At 44.5% G+C, this 18316-nt stretch overlaps 1 protein-coding gene across 2 annotated transcripts in view; it reads right to left on the minus strand.

Moving 5' to 3' along the window:
• tln1 (talin 1) overlaps positions 1-18316 on the minus strand; it is a 66759-nt gene that overhangs the window by 2030 nt on the left and 46413 nt on the right. For both annotated transcript variants that reach the window (XM_041960820.1, XM_041960821.1), the window contains exons 49-56: positions 18123-18308; positions 16342-16449; positions 11679-11784; positions 7421-7545; positions 6970-7095; positions 6394-6456; positions 6123-6305; positions 1156-1281 (exon numbers count right to left, since the gene is read on the minus strand). In XM_041960820.1, coding sequence (XP_041816754.1) covers positions 1156-1281; positions 6123-6305; positions 6394-6456; positions 6970-7095; positions 7421-7545; positions 11679-11784; positions 16342-16449; positions 18123-18308 — 1023 coding nt within the window. The remainder of the gene's footprint in view (positions 1-1155; positions 1282-6122; positions 6306-6393; positions 6457-6969; positions 7096-7420; positions 7546-11678; positions 11785-16341; positions 16450-18122; positions 18309-18316) is intronic.

Genomic DNA, 18316 nt, shown 5'->3' on the forward strand with positions numbered 1-18316 from the left:
TGGAAGCAGATTCCGCCTCCCCTCGTTTTCCCTCTGAGCTTTGTTATGCAGCCTGCTGGGAGGAGGTGGAATCCCGGCAGATGTCGGGTGGTGTCGGGGATGTGCTCACCAAGCCGAGCGCAGAGCGGCATATCTGTAAAAGTCTGTGTTCATCCATCTTCTTGGCCGGAGAGTGGACATCTGAATGTTTAAAAGTTTCTCCTCAGTGACTGTGATCAGAGAGGGAGAGCTGACGACTGAACCATCCATGGCGCCATCTTGCAACAATATCCGCTATGTTAAAATAAATTAGCCGAGCCGTTATCAAGCTAAACTATCTGCTTAGTAGTCTGGTAGCCTCCTGAGCTAGTCCTCATAACTAGTACATGAAATAATCTCTCCTCTAAGTTTTGCCTTTAGAGTCTCCCAATTAAGAGCAATTGAGGCTTCTTAATGAGCCCACAGAGGTTAGACACCCGGGACCCCTCACAAGTCAGTTAAAACTCAAGAAGTCCTTTGATGAGAGGTAAAATGTTTTCAAGTTTCTACAACCAGGTCCAGCTGCCCTGGATTCAACCCTCTCTGGATTGTGACATGAAAGCGGTGGCTCCTGTTAAAAAATGACCCGCCTTGGGTCGCAGTTGGCTCTGTCCAACAGAGGCAGCTCATCCAGGCTGAGAAGGTCGGCAGGTACATCGGTATTCCTACCAGTCGGATGCCGTTTCTCCTTGATCTCTCCTCTAAGCCCTCATACTCATCAGAGAGAAGTTCCACACACAGATGCATCGCTGGGTCCAGGTTGGATAACAGGCCACAGCCATCAGTGCGTGCTGATTCGTAGATGGTCGGCTCATGGGGGCTAACTTCCTGTTGCAGGGCTTTGACAGCGCTTTGCAGCTCCTGTCTAATGGCTGACAGGTGGTCACACCCCAGTGAGTTCATTTTACAACAGATGTAATTATTCAGCGAGTTCAGCGTGCACTGAAGCAGGCTCAGCAGGCTCAGCAGAGGGAGAGGCTGTGTCGTGGCCTGCACGTGGAATCCAGCTTTGACCGAGTTCAGAAAAAGTTTTCTTTTTTTGTAACGGAGCAGCAGGGAGACACCTCTCGCGTGCTCTGTGCTTGACAGCGCCTGCCTGTGCTTGTACTTGTGTTTCTGCTGCGGTCTTTGTCTCACCTGAGCGATACCTTCCACCATCTTATGCTTGACCACCATAGCCTGGTCATCCTGAGCGTCAAACGCTGCTTTCTGTGCTGCTTTCACCAGGTTACCAGACGCTCTCTTCACAGCGTTTCCAGCAGCCTGCAGAAACACACAATGATTCAGGATTAAATGAATTAGGTGTGAAAGTTCATTCTTCATATTGGAAACAGTATAATGACAAAAACAAAGGTGAATTATAAAAGCAATGCTTAACAGATGTCTAGCATCGCTAACCATGGGCCATGATTTAGTCTTTGAGGGACCGTGGAAACACACTCATGTAGAATTGAAGCAGCGGACACATCAACTGTGTGTATTGTGAACAGCAACTCCCAGAAAGGGAATAACTTCCACCACCGCTCAGAGAGAAACCCATAACAGGTTTTTTTCCTGCTCAGCGTTGGAGCATAGCTGTAAAAGGCAACGAGGAGCAGCCTGCCGAACTACACTCAAAACCAAACATTTGTCTCATTGGGCAGCTCGGATCTAACAAAGAGGAGTTTTCTCCTTTTGCGGCTCTGTGGGCTGAAATCGGACACTGAGCTGGCAGAGGCCACGCAGTCCCACAGACAGACGTGAATCCTCTGCTGGTTTATCTTTGGCTGGAATGTTACTGTTAGTCCGGCCCTGACATACAACATAACACTGTGAAGCTGGCTTCATCAGCTGTACACAGAGGCCACATACTCAACTGGGACTGTTTAAGGTCTACGTCAGGGACTGAACATTTAACTCACACCTAACTGCCCTACCAAGTCCTGTTATAGTTTTTCATACCTGTATACACATCTAGAATCATGACAGAATCATTTGGTTTTTGCCTCAGTTACCCTGACAACGCTGACTGATGCTTTCATACCGTTTGGCTGGCACTGCTAAGCCCACCCTCTTTCAACATAAGGGTTGGCCCGGCATTGTTGTCATGTGAGCTCTTCTATGGCTCTGTTCAGGTTTCTGCCTGAGGTACCCGTCTGTCACATGACTTAGCTGGCCAGTTTTGGATTGGCTGTGCATCAGTAACACAGGATTCTTGTTTATATGTCTCGGAGAGTTCTGCTTTGACCTCAAAACAGTGGAGGTCAATGGAATTTAGTTTGTGGTGTTTACAGTATGTCACAGTACAATGGTTAAAATGTTAACATCAACATGTCTTTCCAGAAACAATCTGCTCTGAATAATCCATAGACCTCACTGTCAACAGTTCCCACCGGAACTGTTGACAGTGAGGTAACAGCAGAAACCCAGAAAGGTATCTCAAAGCCAGGATAAATGAACTGACCACTTCTACTCTATCCTCTTCTTCTGCTGACTCCAGTCTGCATGATGACCAGAGGGTTGAATCAACACCTCTGACAGAGGCTGTGTTCACCTACTGACTATTATTAACTGAGCGTGATAAACATTGAATAATTCATTCTGTAGTGAGCAGTGAACTTTTGGACACAGCCAAAGTCAACACATTGTGATGCTGCACTCACACCAGACCAGTGGGGAAACCAGTTGTGTCAGCCACCTGGTAGCAATTCCCAGTTGGAGATGTTGTGATTTCTGATACAGAATCTCCCACAAGTGTCTGCAAACCAAGGGCAAAATGGCCTTGCATTTAACAGTTAAAATCCAACACTGATAGCAACAGTAATTATGCACATTTCCCATGGTGATGCATTCCTTTAATTGTGTGACAGCCAGGCTAGCAACTTCAATTCTTATTCTGAAATCACGTAAACAATCCCAGCCTGGCTGCAGTGTGTTAAACTGCATTATTAGAAGTGGAACTCATGAACTGGTAAATCTGTACAAGCCAGTTCTGTCCGTCGACCGCACGCAGTCTAAAGAGCTACCTTTCCTCAGATGTTCACACATTGAGCTGAGAGACTGTACATTACTCAGCACTCTGAATAATCATAACCTTAAAAAGCACCGTGGCAAAGAGTCAAGAGGGCAAATGCTGCTGGTGTAATCATAGATCAGGGCTAATGTTTCCAGTTATTGGTGCCATGGGTGGACTGGTGGATTGTTTCCAGAGCTCCTGTGGACATAAATGTATGGGAATTACTGTGGTAGCAGCTGCAGGCCCAGAAGAGGAGGAGATAAGCCACTGCTGATTGGATCAGAGAATATGAGATGGCCTGGGCAGGCTGATGTGCACTCAGCTAGCATACACACAGCCTTAAAAATAGTATTTTTGGGTGGATGGGGTGACAGGAGATTCTTGTAGTTTCTGCTATGTCTTGGGACGTGAGCGCATCAGTTACACATAAAAGGTCACAGCAGCCCTGCTGTGCTACATTATTTCCATCAGTGAGTCAGAGCTTTCTGTGCAATTTAAGAAGAGAAACATGTTTTTCTGGGGGCACTCCACCAATTTTACACATAATGGTAATCAGGGCTAACTCAGCTTGGGCAAAGAGACTACAAGTTTCTATCAGAAGACCTGAGTTAGAAATGTGTGGAGTTTGAAATATGTGGGCAATTACCAGCCAGGGAAGTTTCCTACATTTCCCATAATGATTGCATTATGGGAAATGTAGGATCTAGCGTTTCTGGATCTTGTGTCATACTAGAGACTTAAAGTATGGATATCTCAGCCTTTGTTGCTCTTTTTTTATCTCTATGAGTCCCTCAAATTCATTAAATACTGTACTAAATCTCTTTACCCCTTCAAAAATAGTGAAATGCAGCAGTATGTGAAGGAAACTCTTACCTGTGCTAAATATAGAGCCCACTAATCCTGATGCAGCAGCTGTACAGATCATGCAGCTCACCTGTAACCCTAAACACTCAAACTCCAGCCTATTAATAGACCGTAACATACTGCCGTCCAACATCCTCAGCTGTTGCAGAATAACTACTGTCATTGTTCCCTCAGCAGGTACTGCAGGTCTGGATCCTCGCTGCAGCTGAGGACCACACATCTCACTATGCGTTTGCCCATATCAGATGTCGGTCTGATGACTAGGAGGATTAGAGGGTTAGGGAGCTAACTTTGGAACTAACCCTGGCTTTTCAGTCTCGAGAAGATGGCTCGAGTTCAAACAAACTCTGTTGCCATGGTAACTACCACAGATACCTGGCCTCCATTTTTCTCTTCTTCGCAAGGTTCAAGGTTAATTTATTTACCGTTCTATGACAGAGGGCTGAACAACGAAATGCAAGCGGCAGCCCCTTCATGCTACACACAAAGCCAAACAACCACAACAAAAATATATTAATGGTGGGGTGCAGAGGGTGAGTTGACGAGTCTCCCAGCCTGTTGTCTGGTAACAGCAGATATGTGAACAGGCAGCAGCTGGGGTGGGTCTTGCCTCACTGTCATCAAGTCAATCAAGTCATATTTTGTGGTTGATTCCAGTCATAATGTAAAGTAATTCGATGTCATGTTGTGGTACATGAACTACACTGCAGACTGCAGGCTCTGGGTGTGTGTGGTCTGCTGTTTTTTCAGATCATAGCTGACATCTGAGTACAAATCGCTACATAGACGTTTGAAATAATACATGAGTTGAAAAAAGCTAAATAACTCAATTTTCACGGTGTCTGTGCAGCCTTGTTTAATCACTGTGTCCATGACGACGATGAACACAGCCATGAAGGTATGGCTTCCTTACACAGAAAAGACTTCTGTGATAACTACATCACTGCATGACTCAGAAATGTTCAGACAAGCTTAATAAGTGGTTATTTGTGATGCCATATATACACGCATTCATAGATATGGCCTCTTGGTTGTGGCTGTGTGGATTTGGTGGTTATGAGGCACTGTGTGAGCTGTTTTCCAGGCTGTGACGTAAAGAGAGAGGCAGCTCTGTGTGGGAGGGTGCATTCGCTCGCCGCCTGCTCCAAACAGCATGAAACACACTCTGCATGTATGATCAGTTTATTTTTAGCAATTATGTATTTTAGATTTTAGAAAAAAAAGAATAGGGGCAATGCTTTTCCAAGCTGTGGAGGAACCCTGTCTGCTAACAATGAGAAACAGGGTGACAGCTGTCTGAAATGAGTGGGTTCAATGGGGTTCAAACGTTGTTGAGTGGACCTGCGTCATACATGTGTCTGCTGTCTGAAAGGGTATTAGAGTAAGATGTCAGCAGCAGGCTGCAGTCAGTGCTTGAGATGACAGCTGTGTCAGGACGCCGTCTCTGTGTCAGTCAGACACTGTTTTTGTAGACACGTTTCCAGATTGTTGAAGGAGATCAGTGGAGAAACCAGCCACTCTCTCTTTATAGGGGAAACACTGCTGGCTGTTTTCAAACTGCATTGATTCTCAGTTGCATGATTTATTAGGGTGCTCTCTCCTAACCTGTTTCATTCAGTTCAAACAAGCTCTGGTGCATTTAGCTACTTGGCTTGGTTCATTTAAGCTGGTGTGAAGGATGCCATTCAAACTCTGGCATGGACCAAACGATCAGACCCGTCCAGTTGTCTCTGGCATGCTGTGTTTGTGGTGTGAAAGCAACGTAGACCAACCACAGGACTGTGCGATAGTAGATATCTGATTTTACCATGAATCTTAATGCTAAATTATGGAACTGTTTAAACAACTTGCATAAGTATCCTGACACACGTGTGAAAATCCCTGCCCCCCTGTCCGGACACACATGTACAAGGTGAAAAAGAGTGAAACCAGGTGTATTTGTGTCCTGCTATTTTGGCAGTTCATCAACAAATGAGCTGGAGCTACAGGTGTGAAAGTGACCTCAGACTCCAATTAATGCCTGCCTCTGTCTTCTTCCATTTTCTCTCCCGCTTTGTGCTTGCATCAGTTTAAAGAGGTGACTGAGCTCTCGGTTTTCCCTCCGACAGTCACAGCTCCGTCCTTTATTTAGCAGAGAACTAAATAAGGTGTCCTGAGGTGTGAGAGTAACAGCGTACTACATTTCAGCAACAGAAGTGGGCATGTGTGTGAATCTGCTTGATAGACGTTAACACGCAGTGCTGACCTGGAGCCTCTTCATGCTCTGCGAGTCCTGGTCAGCCTTGACCTTGCAGGCTACCAGCAGCTGAGCGGTGGAGGCCGCCACCTGCTTGGCCGACGAGATGAGCTTCTCCTCGCTGGCGTGGCCCTGCACCGCAGAGTTTGCTGCCTCGCACAGGTTGCTGGTTGCTGCGGCAACCATTCGAGCCTGAGGAGCCAAAGGCATTGACAGTGAGACGTTTAACGATGAGCTTCAAAAAAAAATCTGAGCTAAATCTTCGAGGGAGGAGACTTACAGCCGAAATAAGACCCTGAGACCACTGTCCATCATCCACTGCATTGGCTGGGATGGCTCCCACCTGAAAATACAGGAAAACTGCCTCAGACTCATCATGGTCATCAGCTAAAGCATTTGTGGTTATCGAAAACAAAAAGCAGAGAGGGGAATGTAGGAAACAAGCTGCTGGTTTATGGGGATGAGGTTCACATGGATGGGAAAATCTCATGGAGATGAAAACACACTATCTCTAAGCTTGTGACTATGTGCTATGGGGTACTACATGAACATTATCATTGTCCAGCTGTTGGCCTGTACACGGATCTTAAACCTTCACTTTTGCATGGCAACACTGGTGTTTCAAAACTGTTTAGGATGCTACAGCTAAAGAAATGTCTCCTTTAAAGTATACGTTTGTTTAGAAAGAAATGTGTGCTCCAAACGTGTACTGGTAGGTCTTATTGTACAAGCATGTTTTGGGGTTTTGTTAAGGGCAACTAATGGTGCACAACACAGGAGAACCTCACATGTAACCACTCCTCTGTGGAGGGTTTAAACGCTGCCTGCAGGAATCAGAATTTGCTCATAGACATACCTTCCCTTGAGCCACCAGCTCCCTCTGCGCAGCCGAAGCAGCTTTGACCAGAGCACTGGTGGCAGTTGCAATGGACTTGGCTGCCTCCAGAATCTGCTCCTCAAAGTTCAAGCTCTCATCTGCCTCCTGTTTACAAGAGAGGAAAACCAACAGTCAATAAACACACTGTTAGAGCCGTGGTGATTGTGGAAGATTTATTCAGGCGTCAAGGCCCCCTTTTTAAAAAGTGAACAGGGCTGATCTGCAGCATATAATAAGCTGGTGCCCAGAAATACTTTGAGATGAGGAATATTAAAACGTTAACAGGGTGCAGTCTGTGGGACAGCCATCATTCACGGCACGAGGAGCCCATAGCCCAGAAAACATGCGGCGCACACACACTGCTTGTGACCCTGTGGCGAGGTTAACAGGCTCAGTGTGAATGTTGCTGCTCTGTAAAAAGCCCTCTAACCTTGGGTTTGGTCCTGGGCCTCAGCTGCTCCAGTTTCTTGGCAGCTGCTTCAATGGCTGCCGCCGCTCCCAACAGCTCATTCTCTGCGATGATGGTGGGATCCTCAGGGTCCACCCACTCTGTGCCTACAACACACACAACACAAGTTATTTTTGATTCCTGAAAGGTTTTACCAGACTGCGACCACTTTAGATTGCAGATTCTGGATCATTTTATGCCACAATACACACATTTAGACCGTCCCTTACCAGCTGCATACAATATTTGTTTTTGTTTTTTATCCTTTTTTCCTTTGTATGTAAAGCAATGTCAAATGTATGAACTATGCTCTATTACTACTATTGTATTTGTTGAAATTGTTAGTGTAAACTACTGAGTGAAGACTTGAATGGACATTTGAGCTGATTTATTCCCCTCAAAACTCAGAAAAACACGCACTCGATGTGTATCATTCACAGAAGACCTCCGGCATCTCATTTGAGTTCATGTCAACAGCAGCACTGAACACAGCAGCTGGGACGGGGTGTTAAAGCTTTGGGTCTGTCCAAATGTTTTGAGCCTAGGCCTGCATAGCTCTGGTCCTCAGAACTGGAATTTCAATGTAACACAGTGGGACTTAACGTGGAGCGTCAGAGGAAGGGGAGAATGTAAGAGATACAATAATTCTTTAAAAAGCCCACAGCTGAGATATTTGTTGCATTATACCATTATATTGATGTTGTACAGTTTAGTATGCACTGAAACTGCACATAAGGGAATCAGTTTGTGTGTATGTGGTCTGCTGGCAGCAGTGTTGACTGTTAAGTCAGACAGCAGCAGGAAGGAAGGACCTGCAGCATCTCTCCTTCACACACTGCGGGTGAAGCAGCCTGTCAGTGAAGGAGCTGCCCAGAGCTGTCAGTGTCCTGGGGCATGTTGTCCATCAGGGGTGACAGCTTAACTATCATTGTCCTTTCTGCCACCACCTCCACTGGGTTGATGTGTGCCTGAAGTCTGCAGTGTAGAGGGTGAAGAAGAAGGGAGCCAAGCCTGTTCTCTGGGGGGAAGCTGGTTCAATGTAAAGAAAACAGCTTCTAAGTAGGAAACTACTTTTGCCATGTTGCTGTATCTTAATTCTCCAAGTGGCGTTCTCAACACTGGTGTCACTCTCCCAGCTTCAGGCTCAGGTTGAGCATGTGTTCAACTATCTCACACAACTGGTGTGTACAGAAGCCTTCAGCCGATGCCACCCAACCAGCAGTCTTTCTCGCCTTAATCCCTAGAGTTCTGTCTGCACCTGGTTTGTTGTGAGGGATAGATTGCGGCAGGGGGATTGTCATTGGACAGGAAATTCAGTGGCTGTGGGAAGGAGGGTGCAGGTGGAGCAGTATACAGGGCCTGCAGACAGTGAGGGTTGGAGCAGGGAGGACTAGACAGGTCGAGGGGCAGATGACTGATCAAATCTATTGAAGAAAAAGTTCAGATCATTCGCCTCCTCTTGGCCGCCCACATAGCTGACGTCCGTCTTTAAATTGAGAATGTGACGTGTGTGTTTATGTGGCAGCCGTAGCTTTGGTCAGAATTTAAGGTAATTAATGTTCTGTGTTCTGTTCCACAGGTCAGCTGTTACACACAGGTTTATACAGTGGAAGTGTTTGCAATAAATCAGCTCTTGGGGATGATTGTGGAGCTCCATCAGAGCTGTCAGGACATTTTATTTTAAGTAGCTAAAAGTCCATAATAAGCCTATCACCTCGGCTATGTCTGGCTGCAGATTTTGACCTTGCCTGATATAATGGCACCAGACATAGAACATCACATAGGCTAGGACAAGCAGTAAGAGCAAATCCTCAAGCACTTTACACTCCAATTAACCCTCAGTAGGGTTGGGTTCCAATAACTCTGAGGCTAATGAACCTTTTCCCAAATGTGTCTCTCTATGCTCTCTTATTATCAAACAATAAACCTTCTACCTGGATGTTCTGTATGTAATGCAGTATTACTATACAGTGCATACAGTATTTATTTATAGATATGCAGTGCTTAAAGAAAGGAATCTTTGCCTGTCAGTCTGTCCTTTGATTTTCTCGACAGTTCGTCCAATCAGCTTCAAGTCAAGTATGAAGAGGTTTAGATGAGTGTTTCTCAAAAAACCTTAAAAACAGAAACTTGGCCCTGCATGGCGAGTTCAAAACAAATAGCAGTGATGTAGGTTAGAGTGCTGATGCCTCTCCTACATCTGCGGTGCAACGATCATTGTCAGCATATTTTGACCAGTTTGAAATGTTGCAGGTAGTAACGGGACAAGAAGTAACTGCAGGCGTCGCCAAATCAACCAGGACTGAAATCTTAAGGATTGCATCCTCAAAGTTTTCTCTCTCAAAGGTGTTGGTTATACTTAACGAAGCGTCAGCTAATAAGAGTTTTAATGTTAATGTTTTGATAACCTGACCCAACGGATAATGTAATGTTGTTACGATAGTGTTGGCCAGCTACCTTCAATGAATAATGTCAGCCTATCCTTTGCAACACTCTGGGAATATGTCTCTGCCAACCAGTCAAGTTGCAGTTTACATCCATGTCTGTCCAGACTCATGTAATAGATGTAGTGAAGACTGCAGGAATTTAATAAAAGATATTAATTGTCTTTTTTGGTGAAATAGAAGTTATCACTATTCCGATTTTGCTGTGAATAATTTCCATCCAGAAACACACTGTCTTCACTTAGAGAATACTTTTACAGAGGAGCACAGACGACTGAGAGCTTCATCACATGGTCCAACAACAATCACCTGAAGCTCAATATCAGCAGAACCAATCAGCTTGTGGTTTCAAGGTGGACGCCCAAGATTAGTGTCACCAACTCAGCGTCATGAACAAATGTGAAATATAGTCACAATCAGCTGATCTTTTGGATATGAAAAGGTATAGGATGTAATGATTATCTGATAAATTCCTGAGTTATGGTCGAAAATGTGTTTTGTGAGGTCACAGTGACCTTGACTGGGTCTGGTACTGCTCTGTCTAGAACGGCGGAGGCTCTCCAGCTCTGCAGGCCGATACTGAGAAAGACGCAAGCAGCAACACCAGAGGCAAATCCGTGGGTCTGCTCTGAACACTGAATGCACTAGTCAAGCTAACTTGCCAAAAGGCCACATACATAACTTGGCTGTCATTTTTGTTTATGCGCTCTCTGCACATCTGTGTCCGAACTAAGCCAAAGATGGTTTGCTAGAGACAGAGGCACCACTCTGCTGCCTGCTGATTTGTAGTTCAACCTAATACAGTAAATCTAAATCAGGGCCTCCAGCATTTGGTAAAAAATAAAAAAAAGGTGTGTAGAGTTAGTAAGCTGATATTTCAATGAGTTGGATACATTTCAACAGCATTTCATATCTTCTGTTGTTCAGCTCATTCTCAGGTTGGAGCAACAGATTGTCATCATATGCAAGGAGATTCACATTCGATAGATGTGTTTTATGCTGATTTGGACGGAATAAAACCCTATTGAACTCCATTCCTGCAAATCACTCACAGCTCTTTCAGAATCACTACAGTCGTCTCATCTGCGTCATCTGTTGAATGAAGTCATGAGCCCGCACCTACGCAAACAGCAGGATTCAGTTGCAGCTAATGTCCCTTAAACTCGAGCAGAGGGACATTAATCTGCGATCTGAAGCTCTGAGGAGGAGGTTAACTCCAGATATGATGCAATGGAATTGCCTTGAGTTTGTAATTTGTACTTCACTCATGAGAGGGGGGTCCCAGAACAGAGCTGTGTGAAACTGTAGAACTCTGAGGGGGATATTGACTAATCCTACTTCAAATTACTGTCAGGGCTCATTTGCATGACATGTTCTAAAAAAGATCTGATGCTGGGCTATTTAAGACTTGTGCAGGTCTTGTGCATGTCTGAAATGCAGTGTGCATTGCTGTCAGCCCTTTTTGATACTTCCACTGGGGGCACCAAGTCAGAAGTTTAAGTTGTACACCAAGTGACTTAAAACTATCTATTAATTAATTTTTATTTGATGCTGCACGTCAGTACTATTTTGTTAAATGTCTGACACATATGAAACTTGCAATTGCCTCATTGCATGACCAAAGCTCATTACTGGTAACAAATGTCTGATGGTGTTAACTATCCACCTCCATCCAGGCCCATTCAATAAAGACGCCGACGCCATTAAATGTAAACTGAGACACAGAGAGATATCCTGGGAAATGTAGATTTGTTCTGCTGTCATTCTGTTGTCGAAGAGGTCAAAGGTTAAGATACCTTTCATAGCCTCTGAAGCCTGGATGAGCTCGGTGACAGAGCCTGCCACCCGCTTGGAGTAGCTGGCCAACTGTTGCTTCAGATCATGAGAGGGCTTCTGGATGATCTGTGGGTGAAAGGGAAAAGAAAGTCACAACCTTTAATTCACACTTTTTTTTTTACATTCACTATCTGTATTACTGATGCTTGACAAGTTCACTTGAATGAATCAAATCCTAGCCTGTGCTAAGCGAATGCTCAGATAATAAAGGTGGCTAACATTACAGTCAAATACCCTTCACTTCAAATGCTTTGGATGACAGGTATGTTTGAAGGCAATGGTGAAGACAATGTGGGCCTGGATCAAAGACTACCGCTCATCCCTTCAGCACAGTCCCACACACCAGGAGAGTCTATGACGAGGAGCACTGGAGCTGTTCTGGAGGTTTGTGGTGGAGCAACCTGCATGCTGGGTTTTCCCGATTATTGTGACCCACCTGTCTATGCATGCAGCTTGACACTGGGGAAGAAACTACATTAAGTGTAAATCGTGGTGGTCAGTAACAGGTGTCCCACATCTATATTCCACTCCTTACACATAAATCGGGATTTATAAAAACAGACTGCGAGGTGAGAGGGTGAGCACCTCACGCTGACCATAGCACTCACTTTCTAGAATGATCTGAGGGAGGAGATGAATGCAAGGCGAGGACAAAAAAAATACAGGTAGAGGTGGAATTTAAAAAGAAAAACCACTGTGTTTCATTTATGTGTTTGCAGATTATAAATCAAGCTATAACCAAACTATACCAATTAAAATGTACATTAATTACATTTTGTGTGTTCAATTTTTAGCTCTCTTTATTTAAATTGGAGGCATCATGTGATTTCCCCGCATTTATGCAACACATGATGGTGATGGTTTACAGGCACATGTGATAACTTCATGAGAGTGATGATATAAAAAGCCAGAGCCCTCACATGTAATGGCAGCCACTCTTTGCAGAACAATGCTGATCAGTGAATCAGTGAAACTGCACTTCCTCTTTTGATATGCCAGTGCTTGCCTACACACCCAGTTACAGGTGAGTTCTGCTCCGCCCAGATCCACAATGACGGAGATTTATAAAACAGAAGCGGACGGTACAGTCTACGGATGGCTCTCTTAATACGATGAAAGAGTTTTATACATGTGGTCCCTGGACTTCAAAATAAAACCACTGAACTTTAAATGTGTCACTTTGTGTCACATCTCCTAATTGAGTGAAAGTAATGGCAGACTGGTTTGAGTTGTTGGTGCTCAGATGTGTTTGGGTTTCACTTTGTGTCCTCAGACTGTCCTAGGTGGACATGCAGTATTCAGGTTGGAGCAGTGTGTGACAGGTGCAGGGCATTAACAGGGCTCAGCCCATACCCAGCTCAAGTTTATTCAGATGTGTTGTCATGAGATGATAGAGGCGAGGACGTAACTGCCTAAGAATGCATGCAGTGGGCCAAACTAACGCCACGAGCAAACACATCCACATTTTGCACACTAACAAACTGATACACACATGTTCAGACCACACACCATTACCTGAGCTCCACCGCTGAAACAATATTCGACAGGGGGAAACAGGAAATATGGCAGGTATGTGTTACACAAATACAAACAACTCCATGCATCAGTTCTAGAACAGATCCCCGATTTAGTCTCAGTGCGCAAGACATCAGCGCAAACCAAACCATATCACTAGGCAACATGATCAGCAGGTCAGTGGCAGTGCTGTATTTCCTACAGAGGTCAAGGACCAGAGAGAGCATGTGTGAACAAGCAGGCTGGTTGTTCTGTTCCAAGCATCAGAGGGCAGGACCGCAGGCTCAGATCACATCTACACTGCAGAGGAAAAGGACTGTATCCAACTCCACCGGACTATTCATAATTCAACACACGTAATCACTCTGGATGATATGGAGATCGTGTGAGAGTCGTTAACATCACTCTCATCACTTGTACTTGACTTTTATGTACACACATATACTATAATTATATACATTTTAGTATATCAGCACATTTCAGTTTCATTGGCATATTTTATTCTGTCGGAACATTTCACTGTGTATATTTTATATTTTATTCTGCTTGTATATTTTATTCTGTTTGCACATTTCACTTCCATATTTTATTGTTTATTGTTTAGTATATTTTATTGCCTAAGTATATTTTCATTCTGTTATATTTTTAATTGCTTCACGAATATTTTTTTTTATTGCATGTTGGTTTATTTTATTTTATTGTAGTTATCTTAATTTTATTCACTCTTTCTAGTCTTATCTTTCTTACCATCTAACATGGGGGTTGCAATGAAAATTTCATTGACATGTGCAATGACAATAAAGACTCTTGAATCTTGAATCTCACAGGCTGCTGTGAATTAGGACTTGAACTGTACATGTTGTTCAGTCCTTTCAATTCTATTCAGAGCACATGTGTAAACCCATCACTAACTGATATGATGCACATTTTGATGTTCTGAGTTCTTCGTGACTCAACTTTGTAGCAAACAAAGTCTTGAAGGTTCTCAGAATATAGAGATATTCTTATATCTTTGAATCGTTTGTCAAGTTCAGTTAACACAAGGCTGCGCCTCACCTGCGACTGTTAAAGTGGTAAATTGGCATTCATTCCAAGGTTTGCAAGAACTGTGTCAAAGCTTTTAATTGATTTATGAATAAACAACATTTATAATTTGATCACCAGGATGAAAGTGAGGATGCAAGGATGACTGTTGATCTTAATAAAGACCTGATGGCTGAAACATCACCTAAATAAAAGAGAAATGCACATGGAGCCAGAGTATTTGACACTTTTTTTCTACTCAACAGGAAGCAAATTTAACCAGGCGAATCTACTCTGAAGCAGGCAGTTAGAAAACTCCATGCACAAAACAGAGGCATCAAGAGTGGGAGTTCCCTTACTGCACCCGACTGAGAAGTCACCAAAACAAGCAAAGACAATACTAGAACAGACCATCACATACAAGTGATCTAATCCTCCCTCCTCCAAAAGGTCAAAACAGATAGACAATCAGCTGACAGTGCAACTGCACAGTCAAGTCTAACATCAATCTAAAGCTGTATGAAAGGCCTCCAGCTGAGTCACATTCCTTTAGTGTCTTCACTGAACCTGACCAGACGACTGCTGCCTTATATAAAGACTTGCTGCTTGTTCCTGTCCACGAGCAGGGCTGGTCTGACATCTGTTAATGTGCCGCTGATGTTATTCTGCAGCACTGTTGTGGTATAAAGTATGCAGTGAGGCATTCAACCAATGCAGCTCCACACTTGTGCAGGTCGGTCATGTGGTGTACTCACCGGCTTGCACCGACATCAGTGAGCCGCAAGTTTAAAGGAACATTGAAGGAGCGTTGGGAAAAGGAAAGAAGAGGTGTCATCAAACACATGACGGAACAGTATAGAGGAGAGGTTTGCAAGCATGCAGCCACCATGCCGTAAGCCCTATCACTGCAGGCTCGGCCTGGTCTTCTGTGGCACGTATGGGTGATTTCAGAGCTCATGTGGTTTAAAACCTGGAGACTCATGGGATAATTGGCCCTGTGGTTTCTGACATGATGTTGAAAATGGGCTTTTGAGAGAATTAAGAAAACAAATAGCAATATTTGATATTTTTAGAGCAGAAGATCAATGCAGTAAAGAAGCAGATGACTTAAGAGATTAAAATGAATGAAGAATTTTGACTAGTTTGGGACAATAGCAAAAATGTAAACTTTATTATCAACGCGCCACCTGGAGGTCAATGAGTGTCATTTAATGTGTGTGAGTAGTGGTTGGCATTTACAAGCCACCTGTTTGAATTCGAATTCGAAACACCAATTCTTTTGTCTTTTCTTCGATTTTGAATTTGAGGAAGAAAAGACAATCGGGTTCCAACAGCTTCGCTACTTGGACCCCCACTAACAACATGATCTTGTGGCTGCTGGACTACGTCCCCAGCTGCAAAATGATGGCACCAAGAGCAGGGGCTAGCAAAGTTCACCACAAAAATACTAATGAGTATTTCTTCACATTTCTTCTCCTGTTCTGTGTTTTTTGTCACTTTGTTTTTATTTTTACATCCTCTATATACAACGCACAAAATAAAAATACACAATCTTTGAACATACAGGGCCCTAAAGCTTTTCATGTGTTCATTTCAAATGTTTGTGTTCCAAGTCTGGAGGTGATGTATTTCTAAATTGGACCTTCATATTTTTTTGGGATGAACATTTCAAATACCACTTTCCATTCACACTGTGGCCATTTTCTCTTTTAGCTCTACTTTTCTGTTCATTTAGGCTGAGTTTCTTAATGAGGTGCCTTTTATTTATTCTACTATTTGTCACTGTAGCTCCTGCTGTTTATTCTAAATACCAGGTGCTCCATATTTAACCAATTAACCTGGTCAATGATCACTGTAGCTATGTCCACACTGTGTCAGTGGCTATAAGGCTGCTGTCAGGCAGGGCTGCAGAATTCCTGCAGGTCTACTTCTAATACTTGTCTCCAACTGATGAAATGTTTTAGGGACTGTTGGGACAGATGGGTAGCACTGTGCAGTGTATACTGTAACAGTACATACTGTAACAGTACATACTGTAACAGTATGTGTCAGTGTGCATTCTGTATGTGGGTAATGATGTCTTACCACCAGCACATGCTCCAGCAGGCCCAGATATCCAGTAGCACACTCATTGCCGTAGCGCAGGGCTCTCATCTGGACCTCCTTGCTGACCTCTGGGTGATAGGCGGCTTGCTGTAAGAGCAGACAGAAATCAGGTATCAATCATGGTATTTTTGAATTGGATGAGTACAAAGATTTACAAGTTGGGAAAAAAACCTGACAAACCTGACTGAAGAGGTAACTTTGAACCAAATATGACAGAGAGAGCAAAAAATCTGGGTGGATCTGGGTTTTTATATAAATGTAGAAAAGAGCATGATTATGCCTGCTCAACGCATTTTTTTCATAGGGCTCACTCTGAATGTTCTCCACCCTAAGGCACAGGAGCAACATGGTTACCCTCAAACAGAGGCTGTGGGGCCCGATGGCCTCTGTAATGGCTACACCACTGGGGCATCTGCACAGGAGAAGCATCCAGCACTGGGTGGCCTGTCGGGGTCTGGATCCTCACGCCGATGGCCATCTTCCAGTGAGGGTTTCCACAGGCTGCTTACTAGCACTTCGCCAGTAGATGAGCCCAGGTTTCCTGACTGAGGGGGTTGCTATGGGAACCTTCATGGCCAAGAAAGTGATCACCACAGATGCCTCTATGGTGCACTGGGGTACCACTCATGAGAGAGAGCAGTGAACAAGAGATGGGACACTTACAGAATACAGTGCTTCTCCCAGTCACTGAATACAGAGGAACTCCCTCACAGTGTTATTGACACTATTCAGTGCACCAGGTTCCTCCTTATTGATTGGACTTTCCGTGCATCAGGCATGTAAAGTTTTCCCCCAGGGAATACCAAGCTCAGTCTGCAGCCTAACCCAGCCTTCATCCCGAAGGTTATAGGCTTGTGTGCCTCCCCTGTCGGACTGTCCGCTCTTCATCCCCCGCCTTTCTCCTCTGAGGAGCGCTGGCGTTTGCATTTTCTGTGGTTCAGTTTGTGCACTGAAAATGTATTTGGACAGGACCCAGGGTTTTGGACGGGGTGACCAGCTATTTGTGTCTCAGGCAAAACCACACATGGGAGAGCTGTGCCCAGGCAGCGTCTTTCCCAGTGGACAACAGGGGCTACTGCCCTGGCTTATAACAGCAAGGGTCTCCAGCCTCCTGATGGCCTACATGCACATTCCACCGGAGGTCTAGCAACCTTGTGGGCTCTCCTTCAGGGAGTTCCTCTTCAAGAGGTGTGTACGTGGCAACATGCAGGGCCTTGCTGCACACTTTCGCTCAAAAGTGGCTCCTCCCTTGTGCAGTGCCACTGAGGACAGTCTTCTTTAAAGACATATCTGGCAATCCGAAAGTAAGTATTTTGCCCACAGTAAGAAGCAAAACGAAGGCTATGAAAGAGAATGTAAGCTTATGGATGCAACCCAGTTCTCTGACTAGCATGAGAATCCATAATACCCTACTGGCCATGGAAGCAAGGAAGAGGTGAGCTTGTTTTGAGTGACATTATGTCAGCCTATTATGTAGGAGGAGGGTCCCATTCCCTCCTGACATAGACCTCACTAGTGGCAGCCAATCAGAGCTGGCATAATATTATTTAAGCTTTTGATGAGGTTCACACAGGAAGCGTTGCCCATAGTGAGGCACTCACACATGCTAATCAGAGAAGCAGGGTTATATCGGTGCCCTCTGGCATTCAAGATCTGTGAGCTGTGGCAGATTTTGGTAAAACTGAACGTATCCTCCACTCAGGCATGTCAGCTGTTTCTCTCATCACTAGGCAGTTGTGCTGCATGAATCTCCCATGTACCTTGCAGGAGTGCAACATATCAGCAATGGCCCGTCTGCTGAGGTTGGCCATGGCAATGATGTCTTCCTGACGACAGGAGTTCCCAGCAGCCACTGCCTTCGCTGTTGCCATTGTGATTCCTTTAGTCATGCGAATGAACTCCTCTGGTGTGGTCGTCTTTGGTGGGGGGTCAGAACTGCTGAACACCTGTGTGG

The sequence above is a fragment of the Chelmon rostratus genome, chromosome 19 (assembly GCF_017976325.1).
Source record: "Chelmon rostratus isolate fCheRos1 chromosome 19, fCheRos1.pri, whole genome shotgun sequence".
NCBI classification, from domain to species: domain Eukaryota; kingdom Metazoa; phylum Chordata; class Actinopteri; order Chaetodontiformes; family Chaetodontidae; genus Chelmon; species Chelmon rostratus.